This window comes from Apium graveolens, chromosome 10 (assembly GCF_009905375.1).
Source record: "Apium graveolens cultivar Ventura chromosome 10, ASM990537v1, whole genome shotgun sequence".
Lineage (NCBI taxonomy): Eukaryota > Viridiplantae > Streptophyta > Magnoliopsida > Apiales > Apiaceae > Apium > Apium graveolens.
This window is the reverse complement of record NC_133656.1, coordinates 137499670-137511577: the sequence shown is the minus strand read 5'-3', so window position 1 is coordinate 137511577 and position 11908 is coordinate 137499670. Positions and strand designations below refer to the sequence as shown.

The 11908-nt window shown below is 34.3% G+C and overlaps 1 protein-coding gene across 2 annotated transcripts; it reads left to right on the top strand.

Moving 5' to 3' along the window:
* The first annotated feature begins 500 nt into the window (after positions 1-500).
* Positions 501-10395, top strand: LOC141690295 (LEC14B protein-like). 2 transcript variants are annotated; one of them, XM_074495023.1, is made up of 10 exons: positions 501-583; positions 1286-1796; positions 1945-2064; positions 2524-2601; positions 6125-6301; positions 7037-7114; positions 7727-7902; positions 8506-8664; positions 9401-9461; positions 9930-10395. In XM_074495023.1, exons 2-10 carry the CDS (start codon positions 1362-1364, stop codon positions 10125-10127), a joined length of 1482 nt encoding a protein of 493 aa, XP_074351124.1. In that variant the 5' UTR covers positions 501-583; positions 1286-1361; the 3' UTR covers positions 10128-10395. The 2 variants fall into 2 exon arrangements, with proteins under 2 accessions (XP_074351124.1, XP_074351125.1); XM_074495024.1 differs by having other exon boundaries at positions 564-583; positions 1283-1796.
* Positions 10396-11908: the final 1513 nt, after the last annotated feature.

Here is an 11908-nt window from a genome sequence, read left to right as displayed (position 1 = left end):
GAGTCCTCGGAGTCCATCTACGTTCTGCAAATAAAATATATTGTAAAACGTGTTATTTTGCAAAACATGTTACACAAATAGCATAACTTCAACAAAATCATGCAAATCTCATATATTTACGGTACAATATGTATGTTCTGCAATATGTTCTGCAACATGAACATTTATGTTCTGCAACATGAACATTTATGTTCTGCAAACTAAACATGTTTTGTAGAATATATATTTTCGCTTGTAAAATGTATGCAATCTACAAGATTTTTGATAGAATAGTGATGTTTGTCGAAAAATAATATGTTTTGCAATATTTTAAGCTATATTTTACTTGCAGAACATATATGGACTCTGAGGACTCCAATTAAAGGTGGACTCTATAGAACTTTACTCTATATATATATACTATATTTTATACGTAGTCCTTAATAAATTATAACATATAATATTTAAATAATTATTTATATTTGTCAGGATATTATATTTAAATATTTGGGTGAATAGTAATTATAACAATGGTAGTTCAGAAATATAGAAAGTCGAGTGAACTGCTACTTTAGTTTAGTCGAGCAAAGCCCCTGCAAACAAGGTAATTTCTTTTCTATATTCATGTAAGTTTTCTCTTTGAAAATCTATGTGCATACTTACAAATAATTGTTTTTATGTATGTGTATATATTCACTATCTTGGATTGCTAATTCAGCTGCCCAGGTGAGAGTTTCTTGAAAAAAATTGTGTAATTTTATCACTTTTCTCATATTTGCAGTTTAATTTCAGTTGGGTATTTGAGTTCTTGAAATTGTATAATGTTTTCTTGAATAAAGATGGAATCTTTACCCTTTTGGTTGTGTTTTTGCTCTGTTTAATGTTAATTTTTGATTATGGATATGGGTCTTTTGATCACTTGGGTAGCCTTTTGTTTAATACTTTAATTCAGTTTGTGCAATTGATGTGTTTCTATTAAAGTTTGTATCTTTATGTAAAAGAATAAATGGAGAAGAGAAAATGGGGTGCAAATCAGTTGGCTATTGTTGTTTAAAATTATGATTGTATGCGAAAATGGTTTAGTTTAGCTGAATAACAGTTGTTTTTAGCTTGTTATCAGCGAAAATGTGCTTCTTTACGAATAATTAGTTTATATACTATAAGGTCTCAGGTACAGTATATTGGAGTTTGTACTCGAGAAATTGAACTAACATAGTTACATAAATGAAATTATATGTCTACTTGCCTGAAAGGTACATACCATACATAATTCTGAGGGTAACTTAATATTTATATTTATTAGCAGGGTTCATCAAAGTCGAAACTCATCCTTGGGTGTGATGTAAGCAAAACGCTGTATAGTACTTAAAAATATAATCAACATGTTCTCTAGAGTCTGGAGAAGGAGACTTGCAGCTGATAGTATGGGGTATGCTCTAAGTAGATTGGAGCTTGAATCAGAATATTCCGAGAGTGATGCATCAAACTCTGGTGATGATGAGAATTCTTCTCCAAATGAACCTACAAATATTCTGGACAACGAGGTTGCTCAACTCACAAAGCTAAGATCAGCACCTCATGAAAATTCGGGCGACGTTTTCCCTGGAAAGCGCAAATCTTCTGTTAATACTGTGAAGATGCTAGCTGGTCGAGAATGCAATTATTCAGGAAGGGGAAAGTTTTCAGCAGCAGACCGTTGCCATGTTCTTAATAAATACTTACCAGAAAAATATCCATCTCTTATAGATCGGATGACCACCCGGGCTTATGTCTCACAATTTTCTGCTGATGGTTCCCTTTGTGTAGTTGCGTTTCAGGTATCAAGTACATCTTGTGGTGGTATGCTGAATTGTAATTATAGGGTTTTGTAGAAAGTTTTTAAACTTTATCTTTGCTTTAACTTTTAGTTTAATTCTTATAAAATGCTACTATTTAATATTCATGAATAATTCCTTTTTATTACAGGGAAGCCACATTAAAGTTTACAATGTAGACAGAGAGTGGGAAGTTCAGAAGAACATTTTAGCGAAAAGCTTGCGATGGACAGTTACTGATACATCCTTTTCGCCAGATCAAAGACATCTTGTGAGCTATCAAAGCTTTTAGTTATATAGAATATACACCTGAAGCTGAACGCTTGGTTACATAAAAATTTAATTTTATGCCATTCATTAACCTGCAATTCAATTTATGCTTTCTGAGGTGTTTTTTTTAAACTTAAAAGGTGGTTTTAACGTGGGGTTTTTAGGAGAACAATTGTAGCCAAACACAGCCTTATTCTATTATCCGGGGATGCTTTTAAGTTTTCTCTCAAATTTTACCTTTATTTTGAATGTTGGTTAAATTTGGTCTTTAAGTCAATCTCTAAAGCATTTAACATCTTTCAAGTACTTGTGATGTTGGAGCACATTGGTTGGAAAAGATTTGTTGTAGATTATGCCATTAAATCCTCATTTGACATTTATTCAGTAATTATGAATATGAAATTCTAAAAATCTCTTTTACGGAACCTAATCTAACTCACTTTGTGTATTTCTCTTGCAGGTTTATGCTACTATGTCTCCAGTTGTCCATATTGTTAATATTACATCTGGGGCGACAGATTCTCGTGCAAATATAACAGTATGTGCATATATATTATACATATGTAGTAATTTAATTGTTATGTTCTATTGTTCTTTAAAACCACTTACTCCATGTTCTAGCGTCCAATTCTGGCCTATTTATTCAGCAAAAATTATAAATTAAAGCAACTGTGAGAAAGTATTCTGAAGTTTAGCTTTGTTATGTCTTAATTCATGCCAATCAGTGCTATACAAATAGGTATCCTTAGTAATATATATGACATACTAAATTAGACCATTAAGGCAGTAAAGGTAGTGAAAGTACTCCTTTCGATTGCCACCTATAAAGGCAACATCCTATCCTATATATGAACAATATTGAGGGTATGCTTGACACTTTTGTTTCACTCACTATCTAATAGTGTTATCTTGGTTCGGACCTTTCAATTATCATTTTATTACTGCATTACCCGAACTCTTCAATTTTTCCCTCATACCCATGTTGAGCGGACATGACATGGGTGTGGGTGTGAGATCTGAGTTGGATCCTTCATATGAAAACCAGACACTTTAAATCAAGCTATCTAGTTCAAAATGATTCACAAGGCCTCACAACAAGTTGCTTCTAGAGAGGGATGTAATTACTAATTCCATGTCATCTTGTTGATTAATGCTATACAGTTGACACAAAAAATTCTGTTTATGTGTTTATAGTGGTATACGACACTAATTTACAGATGTAAAATGTATAAAAAGTAGGTATAATTTCACTTATGTGAAAGTAGGTTAAATGCCGAATCCGTCACCCATGTCCAATTTCATAGTGCCTATATAAAGTTATATGATACTTTTGTTTCATAGTCACTATTTGAAGTACCCCTTTTTGTTTCAGTCACTATGCCAATAAAAGCCTTGCAGTTTTGGGCAGTTGGTGTCAAGTATGTGTTGTGTGTTTGTGCCTATGTATCAATTGGTAGTGGTCTCATATGTTTGTCTGCGTATATCATCATATGTTTGTCTGCATATATCATTACCATTCCCTCTATGGGTGAGTTATCTGGTTTTTCTCCTAACAACCTTGTTTCTTCCAATATCTCCAATACATAATTTTGTTGCGATAAGTACTGTAATTTTCCTAGATCCTTATTCTCAAATTTTATTCATTAAAAAGGACTTAGAGCTTGAATTTCCTCTTTGTCGTCTCCAATTTTAACAATATCAACGGCATAAACAACCAATTAAATTCTTCTACCAGGCTCTTTATAATAAAACATAGAAGGATCATAGATGCAACGCTTTATTCCAAATTCTATCAATGATGCAGAAAACATTCTCGACCATTTTCGAGGTGACTTCTTTAAGCCATAAAAAGTCGTCTTTAATTTACAAACCAGACCATACTCCCTCTAACCGACAAACCCGGGTGGTTGATTCATATATACTGTCTCATGAAGGTCTCCATGTAAAAAGCATTTTTAACATATAGATGATGTAAAGGCCAACGATATGAAGCTGCTAATGAAATGAACAAATGAACATAATACATTTTAGTCACTGGAGAAAATGTATGAAAGTAGTTGACTACATATACACCTCCATATACCTGAGCATATCCTTTAGCTGCAAGACTTGCTTTGAGCTTGGATTATGAGCCATCGGGTTGCGACTTATCTGCGAAAACCCATTTACATTCAATATTAATAGCATTAGTGGGAATGAACCAATTCTCAGTTACCATTCTTCTTAAGTGCCTCTAGTTCCTCAAACATTGCCTTTTTCCAACCAGGATGAGCTTCTATAAATGTCTTAGGAAGAGGGCTAGTATCCTTAGTAGATACGCTTATAGAATAAGTAGGAGGTAAACCTGCATAGGAGATAAAGGTCGGTATGAGGTGTTGTGTACATGAGCGCGTACCTTTGCGCAATGTTATGGGAAGATCTAAGTCGGAAGGAGTTGGATCTGACGACAAAGGAGAAGAAGGCACAATGTTTGTAGAGGAACGTAGGTTGTAGGCATGGTTGTCTGTTTAATTTTGTTATCGGTCTGCTTGTGTTTTTGTTTGTTTAATTCGATTAATGTTTGTATCGTCAGTCGTACGATTGAGGGGGAGTGTCGAAAGTATAAGATCTTGTTGGGGATTTCCTCTAATATCTTAAGGTTTTAGATGGCCCGACCACTTAACAGGGATCTTGAGAGTTTGCTTTACAAAAACTGTCATTTCATCTGTAGCTAAGCTATTGAGTAACTAGGACATAATATTTGCTTCCACTTCGTATACTTTGTTAACTTACTAATTTTTCAACAAGATGAATGAGGTTGCAAGTAGAGGTGGCCAAACGATTGGGCCGAGCGTGCCGGGCCAAATTATCTCCGGGCCGGTTTGATTAGAATTAATTTCGTGAACGGACCGTTATGAACAACAGGCCGTGTCGGTTCGGGTCGAACAATGAAAATACTAAACCGTGAACGGACCGCGAATTAAACGAATTATACGGTTAATTGAGGAGACATGTTTGTGCCGAGTAATTCGCGAATTGACGAATTGGCGAATATTATTTATTTACATACTTTACTACTGACAGAGTCTCACTTAGCCATTTGTTTATAATTTCTTATAACAAAGTGGAGCAAATTCATTTGTCTATTTAATCACTTAGCAAATTCAGTTGAGCACACGGAATCTGTCAAATCAATACTAATTTTATTATTTAAAATTATTATCCGGAATTTCTTTTTCTTTTTCCTAGTTCAGGTTCTTACATTAACAAATTATATATCTATTTTATTTTTATTTTGGTTCCGAAGTTGACTTATTTTTTAAAAGTATTTCAATTGTTTATTTTAAACTAGCAAACAGAAATGTTACAATTGATTTGGGCCTCTAAAAAAATTGTGTTAATTTTCTTTCTCGAATTTGTAAAACTAGAATGTGTTAAAATAAAATAAGGAAAAGAGGACGGTACCTCTATAAATTTTATTAATTAAAAAAAAATGTTACAATTGATTTGAGAGGACTCCTCTCCAAAATAACGGAACAAACCATGTTTACAATTTAAATAAAATACAAAACATAACAATTTCTAAAAATACATGGCAAAAATATGTTTTAGATTATAATATGAGTAAATAAATTTTAAACCCACATACTGTGAGTGAACCAGAATGTTAATGAAAATGATCCATAAATTTTAAACCCACATACTGTGAGCAACGAATAACCGCGGGCCGGTTGACCGCGAATAAGCGGTTAAAAATATGTTTGTTTGTTGGCGAATTAACCGGTTCGGGCCGGTTCGTTTCCGGTTTCAGAAAATGTTATTCGTATTCGATTCGTTATACTTGACGGTTTGTGCCGAATAATTAACCGTTCGTTGACGCGCCGAATTAGGCGAATTTTAACGATCCGAATTGCGAACGGGCCGAGCCAAACCGCTCGTTTGGCCAGCTCTAGTTGCAAGTAGGTAAAGATTTGGTAAATATCGTATTTGTTATGGCAATTTTGTAACAAGCTCAGCATTGATGTAGCTTGTTTCTTATGTAATGAATATTATTTTCATATGTGGCCAATTTCATGTTTCAGGAGATCCACGATGGTCTTGAATTTTCTAGGGATAATGGTGGAGGATATTCATTTGGGATATTTTCTGTGAAATTTTCTACTAATGGGCGAGAACTTGTTGCTGGAAGCAGTGACGATGCAATTTATGTGTACGATCTTGTAGCAAATAAGCTTTCCCTTCGAATTGATGCACACACGGTATGAATACCATCTTCTATGATTGTATGTCTTAGCTAAACATTAATATATTCAGCTTTATTTGTGGATGTTAAGTAAAGCAATAAGTTTTCTTTATAAAGCTAGTGCAACTTACTATTTATGGCATACAATATTGTTATCATCTACATTGCTTCTTGCTATACAGTAAACAACTGCAACACTATGCAGAGATAGAACAAATCTTGGTTTAAGGAATTGTCTAAGAAATTTATTAGGTTCGTTATAATTTATACTTTTATAGGGGAACCGGGGAAGAAATCACAGGTATTCTTGAGAATTTAGTTTTGGAAACAGAGGAAGAAGCTAGCTTTCAAAAATTTTACTTCTCATGATATCTTGGAGTACAAAATGAATAGGCTTTCATTCAATATTCACAGAAGAGTAGATGCAAAACTGTTAGAAACGTAGTGATCTTCTATAGTGATTGGTTTAAAAGCCTTCCCTGCTCTTATTATTAAGAGGCTTATATGAGCTAAGAAAAACAATTTTTTGCTTGCATTTTCTTCTACCAAGCTACTTGACAAAACATGTATATATGCTGTGATTGATAAATTGCCATAATCAAAATCGAATTTGGCTGCTTTCGAGCGCTATCAGTTGTGCTTTAATCATGTAAAATTTACTTGCACGACTCGTTGAAAGGAATTCATCAGTTACCTTGGAAAACCGTGTGCTTATCAGATGCTGTTTTAAAGGTATGTTTATTTGATGCAGTCTGATGTGAACACTGTATCTTTTGCTGATGAAAGCGGGAATCTTATATACTCTGGAAGTGATGATCATCTTTGCAAGGTAAATTTCTAATTCCTTTTAATCTATTGAATAGACTACAAGGTTTTGTGATTCTTCATCTTTGCAACTAACACATAAAATATAAGTTTGAGGACGGAACATCTTTTGCTGGCTATGGTCTAGCTAAATCATTTTTGCTTCAGATGACAGAAACATCTCTTGAAATTGATTTATTAAACGAGCAGTTTTTATATGCTTTTTATTCGTTGGATTTACTACCACAAAAACATCCTTGTCCTTTCTCTAGTATGATTTGTTAGAGAATTAGTGATTTTGCAATTGGTTTGAACTCCTGACCAACCCAAGGTGCGATAAGCGGGGAAAAGGGTCAGTGTTGACCATAATTTTGAAAAACAATTCCAACTTGTGCTTTGTCACAGACTGTGCAATACTGTGAACAGAAAGATGAAGTGCAACAAGCTACATAGAGCATTTAATGCTTACCTGTGACAGGTGGCTGAAGTTGTGGTCATGCGTTAAGGTGGTTGTCTTTCGAATTTGTAGAGCGAAACTTCCCTGAGGAAGTGGGGCTATACTTAGTAGTAGTATTATAATGTCTACCTATTGGTTTCTTTCCTTATCTGAAAACATACTAATTTTTCCTGTGAACAGGTCTGGGACAGGCGCTGTTTTAAACCAAAAGGAAAGCCAGCTGGTGTCCTCATAGGACATCTAGAAGGTGTTACATATCTTGATAGCCGGGGAGATGGACGATATTTAATTTCAAATGGTAAAGATCAGACCATCAAACTTTGGGATATCCGGAAAATGTCTTGTAGTAGTAATTGGTACGTCAAGTTCAAGCTTTTCAAAAAGTTCATGCGATCCTTCATTCATTATTATGCACAACTTGCGCTATTGACTAGTGGAATCAATATATATTCCTAGGATATTTCTTGTTTGATGTAAAATGTTTGATATATGTGCAAGCATTTGTTCTCCATCTATTTGGAATACTGCTATTCCCCATCCCCTAGAGGATGCTTAGAAGTTATAGGTGATATGTTTCTGTAATATCAAACATTTTATAATGTTTATAAGTCTTGTGAGGTCCCAAAAATACTAATTTCCTCTGAAAACGTGAAGGAGGTCTATTCCAAATTCTTTATAGATGTAATATAAATTATTTGTTGCCCTACTTTCCAAGTTATTATATTGCAAGTAATTTATACTTCTATCATTCCCCAGAGGACGGAAGGTTCTTATATGTAGTGAATTTCTCATTATAATTTTCATTGAAGACTTGAAAAGCATTTGTAATTGGTTATATATCGAGAGTATTTAATCAGTTGCAGAAGTTTTATTTCTTTGATATTAATAAACATGTTCTGGAAGATGAGAATACTAGCTTAGTTAAGATCCACTGATTTACTCTTTTCCCTTTGTTATAGCAAGCCTGTATTAAGAAAATATGAGTGGGATTACCGATGGATGGACTATCCGTATCCTGCAAAAACTTTTAAACACCCAAGTGATCAGTCGGTGGCAACGTACAGAGGCCATTCAGTGTTGCGTACACTCATTCGTTGCTATTTCTCACCAGCTTATAGGTAATCTCAGGTTCACATATTATCACAATCCACTGTAACTTTTTATTTTGTTGTAGCACTCACGCATCTACATGGTCAAAGATATATGCATTGTATAAAATATCTGATTGTTTCTAGAAAGTTTCTATCAGAAAAGGAGAGTTTTTAAGTTAATGCTAATACTGAAGTTCTATAATAACACCAGAGAGTTGGCCAGAGCTTCTCTGGTTCAATTTTATATCGGTATTCTCTAGAAATCCAGAAGTTGATTAATACCTTCTGATGTATAAATTCTACACATCTATGTAAGTTTGTTTACAAAGTAACGGAATCGAAGTACAATTTATTTATAAATTTTGGGATCCATGCTGTACTTTTATTTATTGTACCTTGGAAGTTCAGCAAATTATTACCATTAAATTTTTTGACAGGGAGTACCACCTCTTTACAATGTCTACGAGTCTATCTATGTCTTTGCACTTTTATAGGCAATACAAATATTTCTTCCTTTACCACTGTATGCCTTACCCTCCGAATGAATGAGGTCTCTTGTAAATAACCAAATACCCAATTCTTTGAAGAATATATTCACTGGTGATATGCATATATTGACGAACTACTATATGATTTGTATGCTATGTGAATGCACAAGCTACAGTTTCCAGCTACCTTTGCTAATTTTTTCATTGCGGTAGTTGATAGAAGTGATACTGTCATAAATTAACATTCTTTACATCTCTTGGATGACTCTTTACAGCACTGGCCAGAGGTACATCTACACAGGATCTCACGATTCTTGCGTTTATGTATATGACGTGGTATGTATCAAAATCTCTACTAGTCGCTTAATTTATTTAGAATTGGGGTATCACCTACTGTGCTTCAATGCAATCATAAAGCTTGCATTCCATTTTTCCTAGATGCTGGTTTTGCATTCTATTAGATAGAAGACGATAAATGAAACTATGTTACCCAGAGTCGACAACAGTTGGAGTAGTTTGCATGTTTTTGGCCCTAATTGAAGTCTTGAGTGTGCATACCCATGCCTGAGTGTCAAGTGTCTGACCGGGTCTTGTTGTGTAATAATTAATAAGGAGTCTGGTTAACGCAGATACATTATATATGTTATCAGAGGTCGAAGTCGAACAAAAGCTTTTTGAAGCCATGCCAACCTGAGCTGAAACCTGCATAGGGATCAACTCTTAGTTCTTGTCAATCTAAAAGTAGTTTTTCTTGTCTTTTCGTTCATTGATGCTTTTCAAATGGCAATCTTTCTTTCTGTTCAGGTGAGTGGAACTCAAGTTGCAAAACTGAAGCACCATAAAGCAACTGTGAGAGACTGTAATTGGCACCCTTATTATCCAATGCTTGTTAGCACGAGTTGGGACGGGGATGTTGTCAAATGGGGGTTTCCTGGGAATGAAGAAGCTCCAGCTCCTTTGATCAAGGAAAGACGCAGGGAAAGATACAGGGGATTGTTATGAGATATGTGATTATATTCCCGTGCTAGGGAAAAACTGAGCAACTAATAGGAGAGTTTAATGCAGTTTTTACATATCACTAGTATATATGTGGTTTTTATATTTCACTAAAATAAAGCTGGAGTCACCGGTATGCAATTTAATATGTAATGTCCATTTTCACAGTGGGTTGTACATAAATAAGTACTTGCAATAACTTGTGTAGTCTATATACATCTTATACATGATAACTTACGGTTAGAACATAATCTATTGTCTCTCTTCATAAGTATGAATATTTCAAGAGAATTATTGTTTTTAACACTTTGTTCGTTACCTTAGAAGGCTGTTCGTTGTTTATTCTTCTTATTAGTCTCCAAAAAAGCTGGGTCAGTCGAAGTTAAAGCTAGTACTCAGTAGCTGCAATGTGACCTTACTATGAACCCTTAAACTTGTAGGTGTTCAATTTTCCTTGAACAGCCTTCATTTTAGCCGAATGTGTTGAAATCCAATTATTATGCATAAATGTGATTAGATGCTGCTTCAAAATTATATCAAGACTTGACGCAGTCTGAAACCATTCATTCACCTGACAATTGTTCTGTTTGCAGCTTTAGAATTTCTTGTGAAACAAATTATACTCTAATCAATTCATTTTTCTTATTACATGGACCACAACCTCAATCTCCTCTTATAGGTGCTATACTGTGTTTACTAGTTACATATGTATAATCTTGCATGATCTAGCATTGGGCAAGTAGTATTATTTGTTCCTGCTTTTACAACTAGTTCCATTTTGTCCTTCAGATCTGAACTTGCATTGTACTACAATTCAACCTTTTGTTTTTGTTTTACAACTGTACCAGAAACAGGCCCTATTCTAATCTTCATAATCATTAATAAATTATCTCCTTTAGTACATCCATACCAACTATATAACTTGAGGTATGATCTTGGGCTCATCTGTAAATCATTAGGATCTTGTGGGAGGAGAAAATAAAGTTTGTCCTTTAATCTTTTCATCATTTCATATGAAACCTGTGAAACTCAAGTAACCATGACACAAAAGTAGGCAGATGAAACCAGCTCTTGAAAAGAGAGAGTCACATGCTTATTCTATTTCAAGCAATCATCCAAGTTAAATTGATTAGTAAGTTTTCACAATTAGCCAACTTGCAAAACATACATGGTCATATGAGTATGCTTAGAACCAAATTGTATAGTACTAATGCAAAAACATTTCTCATTTTTTTACATTATCCCTATTGACAACGTTAATCTAGTAGCCATAAGCGCTTCATAACAAGTGGTCGTTCGAGTTTCACTTTATATCAATGGAGGCAAACGTGAGCATGAATATCTATTTATTTGTGTTTTTTTTTTAAATTAACCTAAGAAAAAGAAGATCAATTTCTTATATAATGTGCACAAGCATAAGATCCAGGATTCATGAATGATCCAGCATCCATGTACTATGATTTTGATCTTAGGTAGGATATTTTGGAAGAGATGAAAGCACATAGGCACAGATTAAGCAAGGATAAGGGGTAAATAAATGCAGAATGTAGACAACTCCAAGAAGACCATGTCCATCCTACAGAAGAGGGGTCATTTTCAGATATTCATTTCTCTTGTTTTTTCACCAGCGGCACAGCAGATACTTCTCTAACTACTCTCTGCACCCACCACTACAACAGGCACATGGATAATTTCATGCAATTTTATGTATGCATGGATCATTCTGTCCCAAAATGAAGGACCAAATTTAATAAATGGGACTTTTGGCCGAGATTAATTAGTCCGAA